Below are 22,040 nucleotides of genomic sequence, written 5' to 3'. Positions count from 1 at the left end.
AATTAAAAAAAATGTTATCTATGGTCTACACTCATTTTTATGAGCCAGTTGATGTGTTTTGGGTGAGCAGTTAGGATGCCTCCTGTAGGAGATGCACTAAGCATAGGCCATTGGGAGAACCATGACATCTGGAAGGATTAAATCAGGCATGTGGCAGTGTCTGGGGCTGGAGGAGGATGCCAGGGATAAGGAACTCTGGGTCATTCCAGCCGAGCATTTTGCCACCATGACCCTCATCAGGGTAAACACTTAGAAAACAATGCCAATCAGATTTATTGGGTGGTACAGTGGTTGCTCCAGAAGGATAAGCTTCACATCTCATTCCCGTCACTGCTCACATGTGTTTTAATTCTGCTGTTGAGTTTAAAATTGACCCTGTGTGTGTTCGCAAGTAGAATGGATTCAAAAAGTACCCAGACGCCTTCACTTTCTGTATACTTTATTGTGTTGTACAATTAATTCCATTTTTGCTCATCAATCTGCAATCAATAACACATAGCGACAAATTGAAAATGTGTTTTCAGAAAGTTTATATTAAGAATGTATTAAAAATTGAAATAGTGAAGTCTCAAAATCCAAACCCTTGGATGCGGCACTCCGAATTGCGCTGAGCTGTATCGTGTTTGCTTTAATTGTCCTTGAGATGTTTGTAGAACTTGTTTGGAGTCAACCTTTGGCAAACTGGGTTGATCTGACCTGATTTAGAAAGGCACACGTGTACCTGTGTATAGAAGGTATCACTATTCACACATCATGTCAAGATGAAAACCAAGCCACGAAGTTCAAGGACCTCTCTGTAGACCTCCATGATCAAATTGTGGTGAGGCAAAGATCAGGGGCGGTTTAATAAAGGCATTTCTGAAGGCTTGGGGTGTTTCTAGGAGCACAGTGACCTCAATAGTTGTGAAATGGAAGACATTTGGAACCACCAGGACTCTTTCTAGAGTTGGCCATCTAGGAAGGGTGTTGGTCTGGGAAATGTTCAAAAAGTTGATGGTCACTCAAACAGCTTCAGAAATCCACTGCTGAGAAGGGAGAAGCCATACAAAGGAAAACAACTTCAGCACCAGTCCATAAATCAGAAGCTTATGGCAGAGCATCTAGATGGAAACTACTCTTGAGTAAATGGCCTCTATTAGGGAGACCGTGTCAGATAGATGACCACCTCAGCACCACACCATCAATCAGGCATTTATGGTTATGTAGTTAACTTCTGCATGGTGTTTGCCAAATGGCTCTGAGAGGATGAGGAAAAAGTTTATCTGGTCTGATGGGACAAAAGTTGGAGTCTTTGGGCAGAGTTCTATACACTATGCCCAGTGAACACCAGGCACTACTTGTCACCTGCCTAATACAGTCCTTACGGTGAACCATGGTGGTGGCAGCAGCAAACTCTTTGGTGGTGCTTCTCAAAGAGGTCCTTAAAGAAAACCTGCTCCAAAGTGCATGAAACCCTAGACCTCACCTTTTGATATGACAATGACCTGAAGCATACAGCGAAGACATGCCTGGAGTGGCTTTAGGACAAATCTCTGGTGGTCAGTCATGGTTCTGACAGCATGGCATTATGAAGGTGCTTCTAAGAGTCAGGAACAGGGAGACTGGTCAGAACTGAGAGCGAAATACGGAGAGGTCCTTCAAGAAAACTTGCTCTTAGAGCGCTCCAGACTGGGGCGATGGTTCACCTTTTAGCAATGACCCAAAACATACAGCTTAAACAGTGCCAGAGTGGCCTCAGGATAAGCCTCTGAGAGTCCTTGAGTGGACAATTTACAGACTCAAATCCCAATGAACATCTTTGGAGAGATCTGAAGATGGCAGTTTACAGACACTTCCCATCCAATCTAATGGAGCCTGAAAGAATCTGTCAGGAAGAAGGGGATAAACTCCAGAAATCCTGGTGTACAAAGCTTGTAGATGCATATCCAAGAAGACGTGAAGTTATAATTGCTGCCAACGGAACTTCTAAAAACTGAAGAATTAAGGGTTTGAGTACTTCTATGAATGAGAGATTTCAGTCTGATATTGAATAAATTTACTAACCTTTCTGAAAATATGTTTTCACTTTGATGTTACAGATTATTGAGTCCATTTAAAATTAAATCTACAACTCAATAAAGTGTGCAGAAAGTCAAGGGTTCTGAATAGTTTCTGAAACCACTGCACATCAGTGTGCCCTGTGATGGACTGATGCCCCATTCAAGATTGGCTCTTTCTTTGTCACCAATGCTGACAGCTCCCCTCAACTGGATTAAGCAGGTTGAAAAAGTGTAAGGATTATAACTAAGATTATAGATAACGTGTAAATATATTGAATGTATTTATTTTAATATGTTTATTCTGGTGTTAATATAGCCACTTCAGCAAACACTATCATCATTTAGCATTTAACAACACCCTATGGTGATATTGCACACATTCCTGCTGGTATCTGTTAAATTAGCTGAACTGCACAGCTGCAGTGCATTTCTGGGGACCTCCATTTGCTTCCTGGAAATTGCACTGTCTACGTGGAGTTAGCCCACATGTGTGCATCGGATTCTCCAAGAACTCAAGATTTTCTCACAGCCCGAAATGTGCGTGAGTGTGTGTGTGTGTGTATGTGTGTGTGTGTAAGAGTGAGTGTGCCCTATGCCATGCTATCTGGAATTGTTATCCTGCTTCAAACCAGTCATAATCAGACTTCAGTTTATTGGCCAGGTAGACTAAAATGTAGTATTGGTGCAACACACAAGGACAACACAAATACAAAAAGATCATACAGTATATGATGCAGCATACAAGGCCAACACAAAATATAAAATGATAAAATTGAATAAAATATGACAAAATGTTAGGAGACCCGGGTTCGCTTCCCGGGTCCGCCCTGCGTGGAGTTTGCATGTTCTCCCCGTGTCTCCGTGGGTTTCCTCCGGGCGCTCCAGTTTCCTCCCACAGTCCAAAGACATGCAGGTTAGGTGCATTGGCTATTCTAAATTGGCCCTAGTGTGTGCTTGGTGCGTGGGTGTGTGTGTGTCCTGCGGTGGGTTGGCACCCTGCCTGGGATTGGTTCCTGCTTTGTGCCCTGTGTTGGCTGGGATTGGCTCCAGGAGACCACCGTGTCCCTGTGTTCAGATTCAGTGGGTTGAAAAATGGATGGATGGATGGATCACAAAATGTGAAAAAATGTCAAAGGTGTGCAGGCATATATAGGTACTGAATAAAAGTTCAAAAATAGTTTGTGTGCATTCTATCTATCTATCTATCTATCTATCTATCTATCTATCTATCTATCTATCTATCTATCTATCTATCTATTATATAGTGCCTTTTGTATCTATCTATCTATCTATCTATCTATCTATCTATCTATCTATCTATCTATCTATCTATTATATAGTGCCTTTCGTATCTATCTATCTATCTATCTATCTATCTATCTATCTATCTATCTATCTATCTATCTATTATATTGTGCCTTTCATATCTGTCTATCTATATCTATACTAATAAAAGGCAAAGCCCTCACTGACTCACTCACTGACGACAGGGCAGGTTTGACTTTCAGCATTAGCTTTGATGGCGATAGAAAGGGACGTTTTGATGGAACTGAAGCGCACAGATAATCCGTATGACAGAGTAATTGAACTGTTTTTGAGGAAAGAGAGGAGGATGGATATTGTTTACAAATAATCAGAATTTTTGGTGAGTAAAATGTTGCGATTTTCCTAAATAATATTGCAATTTTATGAGTTATTATTGATGTTTTTTATGTGTGTCGCGGCTGTGGCTGCAGTATAAAGGAACTTGCTCACCCCTGGTTTGTGTTTTCAATAAAGGCATTTATTGTGGATACAGGAGCTATCTTTTATATATATATATATTCCCCGATCTACATACTGTCAAATAAACGAACCACACGCCGTGGCACAACACAAGAGGCTTCGCCTCTAGTGCTGATGTCCGAAGTTCAATTCCCGAGAGTGAGTGCAGTGAGTGTGTACGCCTGATGAGCCCAGAATTAGGGCGAAACACATGCTGCATACTCTTTGCTTTATTTGGCAGTAAAACTATTTACACATATATTATATATACACACACACATACATATATATATATATCAGCGCTTCCCTCACACCCTCTTGGTTTGAGAAGAAGTATGAAAAAATATGAGGTTAACGCAGAAAAACAGATCACCAATTGAAGCTTTATGAATAATCGATACTTTATTGGCCATCAATAATTGTTTTGGTAAAGCCATACTCAGTGTAATCCTCCTTCCATTTTCTAATTTTTTCACGACTAGCCATGATTAAATGAATGGTAAAAAAGTAAGAGCGAAGCAAGGGTGACTTATTGAGGCAGGCAGGTTCGATGTAGTGCATGTCAAGTCGATCTAAAATGCGCGATCAGATTCGAAAAAATATATCTTTTCAGGTTCTATTTGGATATAAGTAGGTTCTATTTAGTCAACAGAAATATCTTTGGTAGGAATGTAAGTTGAATTTAGCCTTTAAATTTCTATGGTGAAGAAAAATTTATGCAATGATGACTAAATTTAACTTACATTCCTACCAAACATATTTCTGTCGACTAAATAAAAATTACTTATATTTAAAATTTAAATAGAACTTGAACAGATACGATAGTTCATAATACCCACGCAGCACTAAGTGCACGTAAGAGCAGGAGTCATCCGTTTTAACAAGCAGCGTATTGCACTGATACGAAATAGCCTGCCCATTTAATTATTTACGAATGGATAGATAAATTAAGATTTTGTACAAATAATGTTTTCATTTTTCTTCCTTGGTGGATTCTTTTTTTTTTTTTTTTTTTTTTATTTATTAATTTTATTATAATCAATACATAGTAATCAAGTTTTTACAAAAAAAAAGAATTATGCTAAGAACAGATCGATCCCCACCCTTGAGAGAGAGAGCAAGCCAAACGGTGTAAAATTTAAGGCTTGTAAAAATACCTAAATCAACAAATTCTCTGTGCTTTATAAACTCATTTCAAAATATTACTGATTAGATCCTGCCATGTTTTGAAAAAAGTCTGCACAGATCCTCTAACTGAGTATTTGATTTTTCCAATTTCAAATAATATAACACATCAGTTTCCCACTGACTTAAAGAGGAGAGTTTGGGTTCTTCCAGTTTATCAGAATAAGTCTGCGTGCCAACAGTGTAGTGAATGCAATCACAATTTGTTTGTCTTTCTCCACTTTAAGACCCTCTGGAAGAACCCCAAACACAGCTGTTAATGGGTTAGGAGGGATTGTGAGTCCAAGACTGTCTGAGAGGTAATTAAAATTTTTGTCCAGAATAATGTTAATTTGGTGCAGGCCCAGAACATGTGACCCAGTGAGGCTGGGGCTTGGTTGCAACGTTACAGGTTGGATCATGCCCTGGAAACATTTTGGAGAGTTTTAGTCGAGACAGATGTGCTCGATATATAATTTTGAGTTGTATAATTGTATGCTTTGCATATGGAGCTTGAGTGAATTCTCTGCATTGCTACTTTCCACTCCTTTTCTGATATATTAATTGAGAGGTCATTTTCCCAGTGTCCTCTTGGATCTTTGAAAGGAAGGGATTGTAAAAGGATTTTATATATTGTAGAGATGGAGTCTAACTCCTTGAAATTGAGCAATATTTTTCCAGCGTGGATGAGGGTGCAAGATGAGGAAAATCTGGAAGGTTCTGTTTAACAAAGTTCCTGATTTGAAGATAGTGAAAGAAATTTGTAGCTGGAATGTTAAATTTGGAATGTAATTGTTCATAGGATGCAAAGACGTTGTCTATATAAAGATCTCTAAGCAAGTTAATTCCAAATTTTTCCAGATATTAAAACTGCATATGTTTGTGAGGGTTGAAAGAGGTGGTTCTTTTGCAGGGTGCCACAGAAAGAAGCTTCTCCGTCCTAAAATGCCTTCTACATTGGTTCCAGATTCTAAGTGAGTGGAGCACAATTGGGTTATTAGTGTATTGCCGATAGCGTGTGTTTATTGGAGAGCATAGCAGGAATACAAAGAAGTACTGCAGGATTTTACTTCTATTGCGGTCCATGCCTGTGTATGTTCTTCTATTTGTGTCCAGGTTCTTATCGCCTGTATATTTGCGCCCAGTAATAAAACTGGAAGTTAGGTAGAGCCATGCCACCTTCTGCCTTTTGTCTTTGTAGGGTCGCTCTTTTGATGCGTGGATGTTTAGAATTCCAAATAAATGAGGTTATTGTTGAATCTAATTGCTTAAAGAACGATTTATTAATGTATATTGGTATGTTTTGAAATAAAAAGGAGCTTAGGAAGAATATTCATCTTAACAGTGTTAATTCTTCCAGCTAGTGTGAGATGAAGGGTTGACCATCTATGCAAGTCTTGTTTAATTTTTTCCATGCAGGCACGAAATTTTGTTGATATAGAGCTTTATGTTTACTTGTGATGTTTACCCGAGGTATTTAAACTGTTCTGCAATGATAAAAGGAAGGGTGTCTAATCTAATATTATATGCTTGCGAATTCACGGAAAGAGTACACTTTTATTCAGATTAATTCTGAGACCAGAGAGCTTTTGAAATTCTGTGAGTGCTGCTAAGACTGCAGGCACAGAATTTTCTGGGTCCGATATATACAGTACCATGTCATCTGCATATAATGAGATTTTCTGTTCCAGTCCTTCTCTGCTAATCCCCTTTATCTGATCAGTATTTCGACAATGTATTGCCAGTGGTTCAATGGCAATTGCAAACAGCAGTGGTGACAAAGGGCATCCTTGTCTTGTGCCACGTTCTAGTTTAAAGTAGTCTGAGCAAATGTTATTGATGCAAACTGAAGCTTCTGGGTTAGTATACAGTAATTTAATCCATGCACAAATGTTGGGCCAAACCCAAACTTCTCCAAAATAGTAAAAGGTATTTCCATTCAATCATGTCGAATGCTTTTCTGCATCCAATGATAATAATATTTCTGGGGTGTTTGATTTAGTTGGTGAGTATATTACATTAAACAGGCGTCGAAGATTTGAAGATAAGTGTCGGCCCCTAATAAATCCAGTTTGGTCTTGTGATATTACCGAGGGGAGCACTTTCTCCATCCTTCTAGCTATGATTTTAGAGAGTATTTTAACGTCGTTATTCAGAAGTGAAATTGGTCTGTATGATGCACATTGTAATAAGTCCTTATTTTGTTTTGGAAAGACAGTGATTAGTGCTTGGCTAAAGGTTTGTGGAAGAGATTGGTTATCTCTGGCTTCTGTAAATGTTGCTAATAGGAGGGAGCTAGCTGAGCGGAGAATTTCTTGTAAAACTCTGCAGGGTAGCCGTCAGGGCCTGCTGCTTTTCCACCTTGGAGTGACTTTATAGCATCCAGTAATTCTGATAATGACAGAGGTTTATCGAGTTCCTCCACACTAAAAGCGTCAATTTGCTCCTTGGTGGATTCTGGAACCCCCAGCAACAGCTGCTCGCATCCCAAAAGGTATTTACAGTGTGTATATATATATATATATATATATATATATATATATATATATATATATATATATATATATATATATATATATGTGTGTATATATGTAGATATATATATATATGTATATATATATGTGTATATATATGTATATATGTATATATATATGTTTATATGTGTGTGTGTATATATATATATATATATATATATATGACAGCAACACTCATAACAGTGACAAAACAATTACATTAACAATCATGTTACGTTATTTTCAAAATGTTTCCTTTTCTTTTTCATTGCTTCTTTAACACACTATTTCTCTGCTGCGAAGCGCGGGTATTTTGCTAGTATCTATTATATAGCACCTTTCCTATCTATCTATCTATCTATCTATCTATCTATCTATCTATCTATCTATCTATCTATCTATCTATCTATCTATCTATCTATCTATCTATCTATCTATCTATCTATCTTTCAAAAGACTTTTTGTATCTAAAGCGATCACTACTTGTAATATTATACCTGTGACACTGAACTGGAGAAAATGGGTGTTAAAAATTGTGGAAAGATTTTTGGGTTGTTTGTTTTATATTTTTTAGCAGCATGTGCAATTTTAGCCTAAAATGTTTTAACAGTGATATATAACGTGCAGATGATACAGATATAAATTTGTCGGATGACAGCCAGCCTGGGTCCTTGGGAAACTGACCTTGCCCGGTTTACATTCCATCTTTTTTTTTTTCAAAACTTTTCAAGAATTTAGTCCGTTGAGTAAAAGGAAGCTTGGAGAAAAAAAGGACTGCAGCTGTCTTGTTTACTATACAGCATGACAGCTTGTAGTAAAAGTGTAAAAAACATAAAGATAAATTATAACAAATATATTAAACCTTATATTCTTAAACCTGCTTACTCCTTTACTAGGTCAGGTGGAGATAGAAGTCTATACTAATAATATTGGGTGCAAGGAGGGAGTCAATCCACCAAATCTTTCAATTAGTAAAGTAAAACTATATTCATTATGTAAAAATATTTGTATTAATTAACCAATACCAATATAAATATGTTAACATACTATGCCATCACCACCAGAGGTTGGGGGCATGCGCTGATAGCGCGTTTCTGTACCCACCACACAATGAACCACCTAGACTGGGACTCGAGTGCAGCACCACACTGGAACAGTGTGAGTTTTTTTTACAGTGGTTGGAGTGCTATATGTAAGTTCGCTCCATCACAGGGTGGCCTCTGAACACACTGGAGGCTGTTGTTAAAAATTGGATGCCATCATGAAAAGCCTCCTTTATCCCCTCTCAGGGCTGCTGTCTTGGAGCACTTTTAACCACAGGTTCGTTCCACCATTCCTATCTGTGCTAAGAAGCACCTTTGGGGGTCTTTTCTGCCCAGTGCTACCAGGAAATTCAATTCTTCCACCTGATGTAGTTGTTAAGTTTATTTTTATTTATTTATTGATTTACTTATTGATTGATTGATTGATTGGCTATGATTTCTGTAATGTGAGCCTGTATCCTTGTCTTTTTTATGCTTCTGCTGTTGTATGCATATGAATTTCCCCATGGGTTTAATACAGTTTATCTAATATACAGTAATCTATCGTGAATTAGGACACTGTATAATGCCCGACCCGGCACAGACTCACACTGAGGCACAAGTAAAATCCAACAAAGACTTTATTTTTCTTCACCTGTGGGGCACGTCTTCCCCGTGAACCCCACAGGCATAACACAGTCCCAAAAGCACTAAGGCAAACACAATAACACTCCTGTTTGGCACCACCACTCCTCCCTGGAAACCTCATCCTCTTCCACCCGATTCTGGCTCCAGCGTGGTGGTTGCTGGCCCTTTTTATAGCCCACCCGGAAGTGCTCCAGGTGCTTGATCACCTGTTTCTGATTGCACTTCCAGGCGGGGCTGTAGAGGTGTCCAGTCTGGCTATGGGACCCATGCAGCACCCCCTGGCAGCCACTCCAGATCCCAACAGGGCTGTGAAGAACTCCATCTCCCATGGAGCCCTGTGGGAAAATGAGGCAACCTCGTCAGCCAGGAAAGCTGCCACCAAGTGTCCCGGGAGAGATACTGAAAAGCCCGTGGTTGCTCCCCCAGAACATATGTAGAAGTGGCATCCTGGTCCGGTCATGGGACCCGGCCGCCCGCCACACTATATAATAATATCCACCCTAATAAAAAAGATAAATGTCTGTGTGTCTGTGTATCTGTGTGGCAGTCCGGTTGCTACGTCTCTGTCATTTCAATAGATGGCACATAACAAGCATTTCCAGAAACAAAATGCATTGCATTTATCGTTCCAACAGATGGTGCAATGCATTTTATTACTACAAATGTTTGTGATGTGCCATCTGTTGCAAACAGACGCAATGCATTTCATTACTACCTGCATTACAAAGTGCAAACCTTAGACCTGCTGAGGTCTGAGTTGATTACTTCAGATGGGCAGCACAGCTAGTTACTCAAATAAGCTCACTGGACAAAGAATTAGGCACCACCCGTGTAAGAGGTGATACATATTTCAGGCACTGACAGAGGGCACCCCAGTATGAATATTGTCCTACAAATCGTGTGCCACAGGATTCATAGGAGTAACAAGGAGTAGTGGTGTGCCACATGTGTTTGGTTCTCTCAGTGAAAAATGGGTCGCTTGACAGATGTGAATGATTAGGAAAAAGGGGTCATTGCATTTGGCTATGCCAAAGGGCAGAGAGAATAATAAGTTGCCAAATTTGCAGGTGTCTCAACATTCTGTCCACCATCAACAGTGTTATACAATGCAGTAAACTGCTAATGTTCGCCAGAAGTGCAGGTGAAAGATGGTGCCTACAACCAAGGACCATTGCCATATGTCAAAAATGTCGACAGCAAACAGTTTCTATAGGTGTCCCAACTTTTTTTGATTACTTACAGTACAAAACCACCGCTTAAGTAAAAAAATCTTCCAAGGTGACAACTGTTGCACGCACAGGGCTGGAAAAGTGTGCAGTTGGAACAACGAACATTCTGAAGCATTCTCGCATGTTGAATGGCCCGCAAATATGTCTACTATTTCATTATGGTTTGAATATTCTTGATTAAGTTAGAAGTTTCACTCAGCTTGATGATACTAGAAATGACGCCATTTGTGAGTGAGATGCACAGAGAGCTACAGCAGTAATTCATGCAGAGACATTGCAAAAGATGATTCTATGATTTTGCTTGAATCTGTTATTTAGACTCCATCCTGGGACTGATCCAAGCCTTCTACCGTACTGTATGGTTTGTGTTGTCCTTCATTATTGATTCCTGCCCTGCTCCTGATGCACCTGGGGCAGCTTATGGCCCACCATGAATCTGTACTACAATGCGAGGGTTTGGGAGGGAAATGAATGTAGTAGGTTCTCATTGAACCCAAAATAAGAATGTGTTGTCTTTTTCTTGTTACAGATTTACAATCGCCTAGACAGGAACTGTTGTGGGTTTAAACCACGGAAGGAAGATTCCTGTGTTGAGAATCTCCGGAACCTGAACTGTAGCAGTCAGGATGATATTAAACTTGTTCATATCATCCAGAGGAGTCTTGATCCTAGGCATCTGGTTTTTATTGATAATAAAGGTTATTTTGACAGAGATGAAGATAATCTCGATTTTAAATTGCTGGAAGGAATTAAAGAGTAAGTATACTGTATTTAAAATATTAATATTTCAAAAGTTCATTTTCATTGGGGCAGCCATTACATTGATCTGTGCCTGAATTACCAGTGACATGCATGCACAATACTATTCTGCTTGTACTGATCACACATTTTAACCCTTAAATTGCCGGAACCGGCTATAGTCGGTTCCGAGTGAAATTTGCAAGCATGCTGGAGCCGAGTATATTTGACAACGTACATTCATTGAATGGCGCAACCGGCTGTAGTCACTTCCCAGTGCAATTTGCCAGCACACCGGAGCTGATCAGTCCGTGCCATACATCCGTTGAGCAGCCAGCTCATAACCACTGCCGCCCCCTAGCCAATCAGCAACACTGTCCCTGGGATTCAGCACTAGACTAGCCTGTTAGCATCAGCGTTGGCCTCCGTGTGCTTGTGTGCAGCCAGTTCAAGCACAGCTGGCCTGGTGATTTACTGAATTTCATCCATGGCGTCAGTTGCAACTTGTGCATATTGTTCCAGTAGTTTTTAAAATAGTTTTTACAGTTCATTGGCAGTGTTGCAGTAATTGTGATGCTCTTTGCATGGAAAAAAAAATGTGTTCCATTAAAATTTAACTTTTTCTTGGTGAATTGTGAGGTTTACTTAAAAAGTGCAAGAAAAATGTATTTGGCATCCAGGGGTGCATTAACCCCAAAGTCTGTGGCAGTTTAAGGGTTACTGGCAGTGATGTTGGGAACCCATGCTGGATGTTTATCTTTAACTTCCTTCCCTACACGTTCCACCATTTTAAAAGAGATCCATGTTTGTCACGTCACACTCTACCACATACATACACATTTTTGATCCTGTTCTTTTCTACATCCTGCCTAAATGAATTTTTGGTTCTTCTTCTTGGCCAATTGAAGCAGCCTTTGACCTAATATTATAGATCTGACTTGCCAACTTATTTTATGTACAGTGGAATCATAAAGTATTCAAACCCCTTCACTTTCTTCACATTTTGCTATGTTGTAGTTTTGTGCTAAGTTATTTAAATCAATTTTTCCCTCATAATGAAACACAAATCCCACAAAGCGAAAAACGGGATTTAGAATTTTTTGAAAATTTATTAAAAAGAAAAAAAAACCTGAAATATTACATTGGCACAAGTATGCTACCACATTTGAAATTTGGCTCAGGTCAATCCCATTTTATTGATTGTCACTGAGATGTTTCTACACCTTGTTTGGAGTCCATCTGTGGTCAGTTCAGTTGATTAGGAAAGGTACACAGCTGTCTACAGAAAGACCCACAGTTGAGCAAAAACCAGGCCATGAAGTCAAACAAAACTCCCAGCATAGCTTAGAGTCATGATTGTGTTGAGACACAGATTTGGGGAAGGATACTAAATAAATTCTAAGAGAATTGGAGGTTCCCAAGAGCACAGTTACCTTCATAACTGTTATACAGAAAAAGTATGGAATAACCACAACTCTTCCTAGAGCTGGCCACCTGGCTAAACTGAGCAATTATAGGAGAAGGGCCATGAATGAACTCCAGAGAACCTGTGTGGAGATGGTAGAAACTTCCAGAAGGACAACCATCACTATAATACTCAATTGATCTGAGCGTTATGTCAAAGTGGCCAGACAGAAGACTGTCCTTATTGAAAGGAAATATGGAAACCTGCTTAGAGTTTGCAGATAAGATATCTAAAGGGCTGTCAGACTGCGAGGAACAAGATTCTCTGGTCTAATGAAACCAAGATTAGCATCATGGCTGGAGGGAACCAGGCACTGACCATCACCTGTGCAATACCATTACAACAGTAAAGCATGGTGATGGCGGCATCATGCTATGGGAATTTTTGTAAACCAGGAGTTATAACTTAGCTTGTTTTTTGTTCTGAACTCTCTACTTGTTATGATCAACTCTGCAGTCTAGTAGGGCCTGGTGTATAATGCAGTATATCAGTCTGGAAACAAACATGAGTGAAATGTGTTTAAAAGTCGGTGGTGTCACATTTCTAGACCAATCCAACACTTCATGAAGACAGTACTCAAAGTAGAGGTAGAGATTTTGAACTGCTAAGAGTAACGGTGCTCTTGTGAACATCGTCCAACAGAGAGTAAGCCTTTGATAATTACGATAAACTGTCTACAAACTCCCTTATTGAACATATAGTTGTGTGTCACGTGTGCAGAAAGCACATTGCGTGTATTAAAATTTAATATGATCTGTTGCAAGAGAAACACTTTTCTATAAAAAATTAGATTAAACATTGGCATTCGAAGACGTTGATGGGCCGGTGGCAAACGTGAACAATACATTTCACTTGGCTGTATGCTTCCGGTCGTTGTCGTTGCCCCAGTCCGAAGTCATGTGCACTCTGGAGCAGATTTTCTTCAATGATCGCTCTGTATTTGGCTGTATTCATCCATCCCTCAATTCTGACCAGGCTACCTGCCACTTACAAGCATCTCCATAGTATGAAACCTGCCATCACCCTGGTTCACCATAGGAATGGTATTAGTTGATGAGTACCTGTAGTTCCTGGGCTTCTCCAGACATAGCGCTTGGAGTTCTGCCCAAAGAGTTCAATTTTTGTTTCATTTGACTAGAGTCCCCTAAATGCCATTTGGCAAACTTCATGTGAGCAAGTCATATGCCTTTTGCTCAAGACTGCCTCTCATCTAGCCACTATACCATAAACACCTGATTGATGGAGTGCCAATGAGATGCTCATCTTTTCGACATATTCTCCCATCTCATCAGAGGACTTCTGATGCTCTGTTAGAGTGATCTTTGGGTTCTTGGCCACCTCTGCCCGGTTATTTAATTTGACAGGATGACCAGCCCTAAGAAGAGTTCTGGTAGTTCCAAACTTCTTTCATTTCACAGCTACCAAGACCATTGTGCTCCTGGGAACACTCAAAGCTTTACAAATGGTTTTATCCCCTTTCCCTGTGCTATGCCTCACCACAGTTTGATTGTGGAGGTCTACAGAGAGTTTCTTGGACTCCATGCCTTGTTTTTTGTCCGACTTGCAGTGTGAATTGTGGGACCTTCTGCACACAGGTACATCCATCCATCCATTTTCTAACCCGCTGAATCCGAATACAGGGTCACGGGGTTCTGCTGGAGCCAATCCCAGCCAACACAGGGCACAAGGCAGGAACCAATCCTGGGCAGGGTGCCAACCCACCGCAGACAGGTACATGAGTGCCTTCCTAAATGATGTCCAATCAGTTCAGTTTGAAACAAGTGGACTTCATTCCAGCTCGGTACACGTCTTAAGGAGATGCACCGGAGCACAATTTGAAGTGCAACAGCAAAGGGTCTGAATACTAAGTTTTTGATTATTAATAATTTTGGGAACTTTTCTGAAAATATGTTTTCACTTTATTATTACGGGTTAATGAGTGTAGATCAATGTGAAGAAAGTGCAAATGTATCCATTTAAAATTCAGTCTATAATATAAAAGATGTGTGCAGAAAGTGAAGGAGTCTGAATACTTGAATCCACTGTAAGTACAGTTCATGTAGCCTCTACTACAAGAATTAGAGAATGATACGTCAAAACGCCTGGAAGAAAACCAGTGGGTACTGTGGCTGAACTAACTAGCAATTTATTCACGTGTGGGGCGTCTCAGAATGTGGCTTGTTTATATTCCCTGATTACTGAAGGGGATTATAACAAGCCATGGGAAATGTAGCTTCCTTTCCTTTTCCGTTATTTGTTCTGTCAGACTTGCTGTTGATGTTCTGTTTTGCTAATCACATCCAAATGGTAAAATTTCACTTTTTCAATATCAGCGGTGATTAGAGTCCTAGCTTGCACTGATGGATAAATACATCCTAAGTACTTTAAACTGTTTTGCACCCGCTATGATTTATTTTCTTATTATACAATATACAGTTTAAAGCTGAAATTAATACTACCAAATTCCTTCTCTATATTGACATGTTTTAGCACAACTATAGGCACTTTAAAATGTTTGACATATTCTATCCTACCTACTGATGAACCGATGTGTAATCATGTCCAAATTCACAGCTATAATATTGGAATAAAATCCAGTAAACCACATAACTTCCAAGCTATCTTTCAAGAGGGATACATCATATGATAATTAGCATGTTATTCTGAAGCCTCGTTGGTTATTAGTTCAAAGCTGCAGTAATTTTGACATTAACTGTTTCCTTATTTAATTTTTCTGTAATAATTATAAATATTATAAGACATCAGGGCGGCACGGTGGCACTGCTGCCTCACAGTTAGGAGACCCGGGTTCTCCCTGCGTGGAGTCTGCATGTTCTTCCCGTGTCTGCATGGGTTTCCTTCGGGTACTCCGGTTTCCGCCCAAAGAAATGTACGTTAGGTGCATTGGCGATTCTAAATCGTCCCTACTGTGTGCTTGGTGTGTGGGTATGTGTGCGTCCTGCGGTGGGCTGGTGCCCTGCCTGAGGTTTATTTCCTGCCTTGCGCCCTGTTTTGGCTGGGATTGGCTCTGGCAGACCCCCGTGACGCTGTAGTTAGGATATAGAGGGATGGATGGATGGATATAAGACATTGTATTATCAAAGGCTGGGTGAGGCACACCTTGTTCATTACTAGATCGGTCTACTTTCACACCGTAAGATTAACACACTCAAACACACACGCAGATCCTATTCACACAATTATATATGAGCCTAAATGCTATTCACTCCATTGTATACCACACAGGATCCCATTTATATGAGTACCTTTGAGTGATGTCTACAATGCCTGTCAATCCTCAGTATTTCACCTAAGGACTCACTATCTCCAGCACTGACAATGTACGGATGTTCCCCAGACAGATGAAGGCTCATATACCTTTTGGTTAAATGCCACTTACCAACCAACCGGGGGTCTTTCTTCTTCCACACTTTTTCTTACTATTGAGGTGCAACCTCTCAGCCTTGACAACCCTGCAGGGATGAGCAAATGGTAATTTCCCACTATACCAGGTTCCCTAATATTTGCTATATTACTTTAGTCACTGTAGATGTAAAGACAAATTATAGCAATAAAAGCAATGTATTACATATTAACTCTTTGAGGCTGGCTGCCAGGCTGTCTTCATGTGGCAGGGGTGGCAGCAGTGGTTGCGGTTGCAGTGTATTGAAATCTGGTTTGTACTTCTTGTCATTGTAAGTGGCAGTCCTCACAGGTGAATACTGCATCACCTACACAATCCTGTTCAACACCATGATTAGCTGGGGATAGATCAGCTGATGCTGGTACCTCACATTTGTTTTCGATCACTTGCATCAAAATTGGAGTCCAATTCGGCGATACCATACAAAACGTCATCTACGTATTTTGCTTTACGCATACAAGATGTCGATACCATTTTTGCTGCTGTTTGCTCCTCACTACTCACGCGAGTACAGGGAATCTCGGTCAAAGCAATGAAGTTAATTTTCCTTCTAGCAAGAGTCTAAAACATAACGGTGGGCTTTGTCACCATTTACAGTTGATTACCACCGTCAGCCCCTCCTTTTGACAAAAGCCGACATCTGCCCTGAAAGAGTTAAAGTATAATGCTACCAACAGAACAAAGTATAACAGAAAATAAAATAGCAAAGTGTAAATATTCATCGAAAGCACACTGTAAATCAGTAATGTCAAGGGTGGATGTTGCCCTTGGTCATGGATCCTTTTTAATTCAGCAATCAGTGTGATGCATAAGTGACATCCAGATGAAATGGCCTCTCTATCTTTCTAATTTGTCTCAGTTTCTGATGTTTCTTCCTATGTCGTCATAGGACAAGCTGTTATTTATAATCACGTGTGGGAATCCGGGACATGTGACATTTCACACACATATGATTGGTTAGCTATCCTGGTGGTGGATAGTTCTGCCCAAAACCTTTAGAACATTAGAACATTAGAACAATCTAGACGAGAACAGGCCATTCAGCCCAACAAAGCTCGCCAGTCCTATCCACTTGTTTCCTCCTTTGATCCTGTACGTATCTGTACAATCTCTTGCTGCCTGTATTTTGAGAATTGTAACTATAAATCCCTTGGATGACAAAGCAGATGCATTAAAGTTATAAATTACAAGTAAAGTATGAAGTAGAAATGTATTTGGTTCATAAATTATTATTTCAGAACAAAAAGGATGCTTTCTGTGTAAGGTGCCTCTGTACATTACCTTAAGGGTCCTGTAAATTCCTTTGTAAATTAGTTCCTTTATAGTTTAGCTATGCTTCCCGATTAAGACGGGTTGATATCTAAATAATCAACAAAGACCTCAGTGTTAATGTTTGCAATACACCACAAGTGTGTCTGTTATATGTCATTTGAGATGGGATTCATAAAAGCAGCGTTAATGTTTGTGATGCACCATCTGTTGGAATGAAAAATGCAGTGCATACATCTCAATAATATGCCATTTGGTATGGAATTCGTAATAGCATATTGGAATAATGTGCCATCTTTTCAAATAATGGAGACACAGCAACCTGATGGACACACAGATACTTATGCTTTTGTTAAAGGTTCATTTGAGCAAAACTAAAAGACCTAATATAAGAAGTCTGCAGTTTCAAAAATGTATGATTTTATTCTCCAGGACAGACAGCATCTCCAGGGATTATTCTGAGAGAGGTGAAAAAAACCCAGAAGTAATTAATGCAAGACGAGAACTGTAGTAAGGGCCAAGTCAGGTCAAAACCAGAGGATCAAAAAAACACCAAAAACCGAAACAAGGCCTAATTGAGCTGAACAATAACAATCCCTAAAGATTTGTAAAGTTTATGCAATCGAAGGGTACCCGCACACAGAACCACCACCATATTTATACTGTATAGCATCATGTGATGCATCTTTAGTGTCCATCCATCCATTATCCGACCTGCTATATCCTAACCACGGGGTCACGGGGGTCTGCTGGAGCCAATCCCAGCCAACAAGGCAGGAAACAAACCCCAGCCCACCGCAGGGCACACACACACTAGGGACAATTTATAATCACCAATGCACCTAACCTGCATGCCTTTGGACTATGGGAGGAAACTGGAGCACCCGGAGGAAACCCACGCAGACATGGGGAGGACATGCAAACTCCACACAGGGAGGACCCGGGAAGCGAACCTGGGTCTCCTAACTGTGACACAGCAGTGCTACCCACTGCGCCACCGTGCCACCCATCTTCGGTGTCATTTGCTCAAAAGAACAGAACAAAACCAAACAAACAAAAATGGTCAGATGCCTCAAAACATCAGATTCACCTGATAAATAATGAAGACACAAAGCCCACATATACAAATGTGTAATTAATAGGAGTGTAACAAAAATTGTTATACTAGAATGCTCAGTTTAATTATCATTGATACATTGAGGGCATGTATTAGAACTTTTTTGTCATTATGAAAATGTAGAAGCAATGAATTTTATTGACACTTGCATAATAAGCGCTTCTCTTGCAGTTACATGTCCCGTGCTTGCTTATGAGTGAATTATTCTGTTACTCAGATTTAGCCAGTTCAGCTTACAGTTACAAGCTTAAAACGAATGCCTTGTTGGTCTGAAGGTGACATGTCAGCTCTCCCTTCATTAACACCTCTTCTTATCAGGTGAAACTCAAAGCATGCTGACCAAATGTTGGCAGAGCTGCAGTTTAGTGTTCGCTCTGGAATGCACACGGGGTTAAGCAGCTGGCTTTCTGTATCCCTCTTCAGTGTGCTCTCCTAGCAGGCCTTTTGTGACATTGAAAGACAAGCAAAATGGGGTAATGACCACTTTGTTCAACAAAAAAAGGTGTCAAAGTCAAGACCCTGTTGTCCAGATCCAGCTCTTGACCTGTTTAAAAGAGGCCTACTTAAAACATCATAAGACCCGCCATGACCATTAGTGTTCTCAGACACCTCATTTAAAATGTGTTTCAAATATAGATTATATCCATATATAATTTGCCCAGATTACATTTATATCTGGCATTAAAATCCATCTCCAGTGTCAGGTGACCTAAATCAGTGCAACACAGCCCACCACAGCTAATATAATCTGTAGTTTAAATGGAAACGGGCTGCTCGTAATCATCCAACAAGAAAAAGTTACAAAGATGGTAAAATGCCACTTGGCATAAAGAAATGTAGATAGATAGATAGATAGATAGATAGATAGATAGATAGATAGATAGATAGATAGATAGATAGATAGATAGAGTCGCATATTGTGCGGGAGGAATGATCTCCTCAGTCTGTCAGTGGAGCAGGACGGTGACAGCAGTCTGTCGTTGAAGCTGCTTCTCTGTCTGGAGATGATCCTGTTCAGTGGATGCAGTGGATTCTCCATGATTGACAGCAGCCTGCTCAGTGCCCGTCGCTCTGCCACGGATGTCAAACTGTCCAGCTCTGTGCCTACAATAGAGCCTGCCTTCCTCACAAGTTTGTCCAGGCGTGAGGCGTCCTTCTTCTTTATGCTGCCTCCCCAGCACACCACCGTGTAGAAGAGGGCGCTCACCACAACCGTCTGATAGAACATCTGCAGCATCTTATTGCAGATGTTGAAGGACGCCAGCATTCTAAGGAAGTATAGTTGGCTCTGTCCTCTCTTGCACAGAGCATCAATATTGGTAGTCCAGTCCAATTTATCATCCAGCTGCACTCACAGGTATTTATAGGTCTGTACCCTCTCAACACAGTCACCTCTGATGATTATGGGATCCATGAGGGGCCTGGTCCTCCTAAAATCCACCACCAGCTCCTTGGTTTTGCTGGTGTTCAGTTGTAGGTGGTTTGAGTCGCACCATTTAACAAAGTCTTTGATTAGCTTCCTATACTCCTCCTCCTGCCCACTCCTGATGCAGCCCACAATAGCAGTGTCGTCTGCAAACTTTTGCACGTGGCAGGAGTCGTATTGGAAGTCTGATGTACAAGTATATAGGCTGAACAGGACCGGAGAAAGTACAGTCCCCTGCGCCGCCCCTGTACTGCTGACCACAATGTCAGACCTGCATTTCCCGAGACACACATACTGAGGTCTGTCTGTAAGATAGTCCATGATCCTTGCTACCAGGTATGAATCTACTCCCATCTCTGTCAGCTTGTCCCTAAGGAGCAGAGGTTGGATGGTGTTGAAGGCACTAGAGAAGTCCAGAAACATAATTCTTACAGCACCACTGCCTCTGTCCAAGTGAGAGAGGGATCGATGTAACATATAGATGATGGCATCCTCCGCTCCCACCTTCTCCTGGTATGTGAACTGCAGGGGGCTGAGGGCGTGGTGGACCTGTGGTCTCAGGTGGTGAAGCAGCAGCTGCTCCATGGTCTTCATTACATGTGACGTCAGAGCGACAGGCCGGAAGTCATTCAGCTCACTAGGACGTGATACCTTTGGGACTGGGGTGATACAAGATGTTTTCCAAAGCCTCAGGACTCTCCCCTGTTCCAGGCTCAGGTTGAAGATGCACTGTAGAAGACTCCCCAGTTCCAGCGCACAGGCCTTTAGCAATTGTGGCGATACACCATCTGGACCCGCTGCTTTGCTGGCACAAAGTCTCCTCAGCTCTCTGCTTACCTGGGCTGCTGTAATTGTGGATGGGGATGTCTCTCTTATGGTGGTATCAGCAGAGGGATGGGTGTAGGGTGCATTACTCCGAGGTGAGAGTGGATTAGGGTGGTCAAACCTGTTGAAGAAGTTGTTTATCTTTTTTGCTCTCTCCACATCTATCTCAATGGTGGCACCCCGCTTTGAGCTGCAGTCAGTGATGATCTTCATCCCATCCCACACTGCCTTCATGCTGTTATTCTGCAACTTCTGCTCCAGCTTTCTCCTGTTCAGCTCCTTCGTCGTTCCTGGACTCAGAGTCCCTTCTGCACACGTTTGAGCTCATGCTGATCATCGCCTTTAAAAGCCCTTTACTTCTGGTTCAAAAGGCTCTTGATGTCACTTGTAATCCATGGCTTGTTGTTAGCATAGCAGTGTACTGTTCTTACTGGAACTACAATGTCCATACAGAAGTTGATGTAGTCCTGTAGTGTTTTAGCATGATGCCATAGAACTGAGATGGCACCTCAGCTTCACACACTGCTGCTTACATACTGCTCACTTGTTAAAGCTACTCAGGTGTCAGGGATGACTTCGCTTTCATGGCTTATCTGGCTCTTGCCACCACCCTACACAATTGTTTTGTCTGTTTCCCTGACTTGGTTGCTGTATCTGGATAGAAAATGCATTGTGTTAAATGTGATTGCTATCCACTTCCGACTAACTCTGAGTGTGAGCTGTGTGACCCATCACCAGTGCATTTAAATGGTCAAGTACCGTGTGATCGTGGTGTTTGTCAGTGCAGGTGTAAATTGATGGACTTCAGCTATTTGTCCAAACTGACACTCTTACTGGCCTAATTTGCTGATGTCATTTTTTCACTCAGTGTTGATTTCAGTCCTGTGGCTACTGATAGATTTCATAATGTGCTGCAATGTTCAAGAAATAAAAAGCTAATATATATCTATTATAGGAACAATATATTCTTAAAAATGGTTATCTTCACACATTAGAACACATTATGAGCACATGAGAAAAGTAGATAGTATATTTTACTAAGCATGAAGATGTAAGAGTTATGATTTAAAAGGCTCATGCCTACATATATTTAATTCCCTGTATAAGCTAGAAACTACCAGTATCTCATAAGCCAAAGATTAGACGTGCAGGAGAGCTGGAAAAGGATGGACCCCTCACTTAGAGAGAGAATGTGAACTCTTTGGCTGTCAATAAGGGAAGCAAGCGCTGAGCTAGTAGGGAGTACAGGTAGGCCTTGTCAGACAGACATTATTGGCAAAGAGGGGTTATCTATTTATCTATTATATGGTACCTTTCACATCTATCTATCTATCTATCTATCTATCTATCTATCTATCTATCTATCTATCTATCTATCTATCTATCTATCTATCTAT

General features: G+C 40.7%; 1 protein-coding gene across 1 annotated transcript in view; it reads left to right on the top strand.

Moving 5' to 3' along the window:
* gask1b (golgi associated kinase 1B) overlaps nucleotides 1–22,040 on the top strand; it is a 49,206-nt gene that overhangs the window by 25,744 nt on the left and 1,422 nt on the right. Inside the window, exon 3 of the mRNA XM_039750303.1 lies at nucleotides 10,909–11,135. Coding sequence (XP_039606237.1) covers nucleotides 10,909–11,135 — 227 coding nt within the window. The remainder of the gene's footprint in view (nucleotides 1–10,908; nucleotides 11,136–22,040) is intronic.

Source organism: Polypterus senegalus, chromosome 4 (assembly GCF_016835505.1).
Source record: "Polypterus senegalus isolate Bchr_013 chromosome 4, ASM1683550v1, whole genome shotgun sequence".
NCBI classification, from domain to species: domain Eukaryota; kingdom Metazoa; phylum Chordata; class Cladistia; order Polypteriformes; family Polypteridae; genus Polypterus; species Polypterus senegalus.
This window is presented reverse-complemented; position numbering and strand designations above follow the sequence as displayed.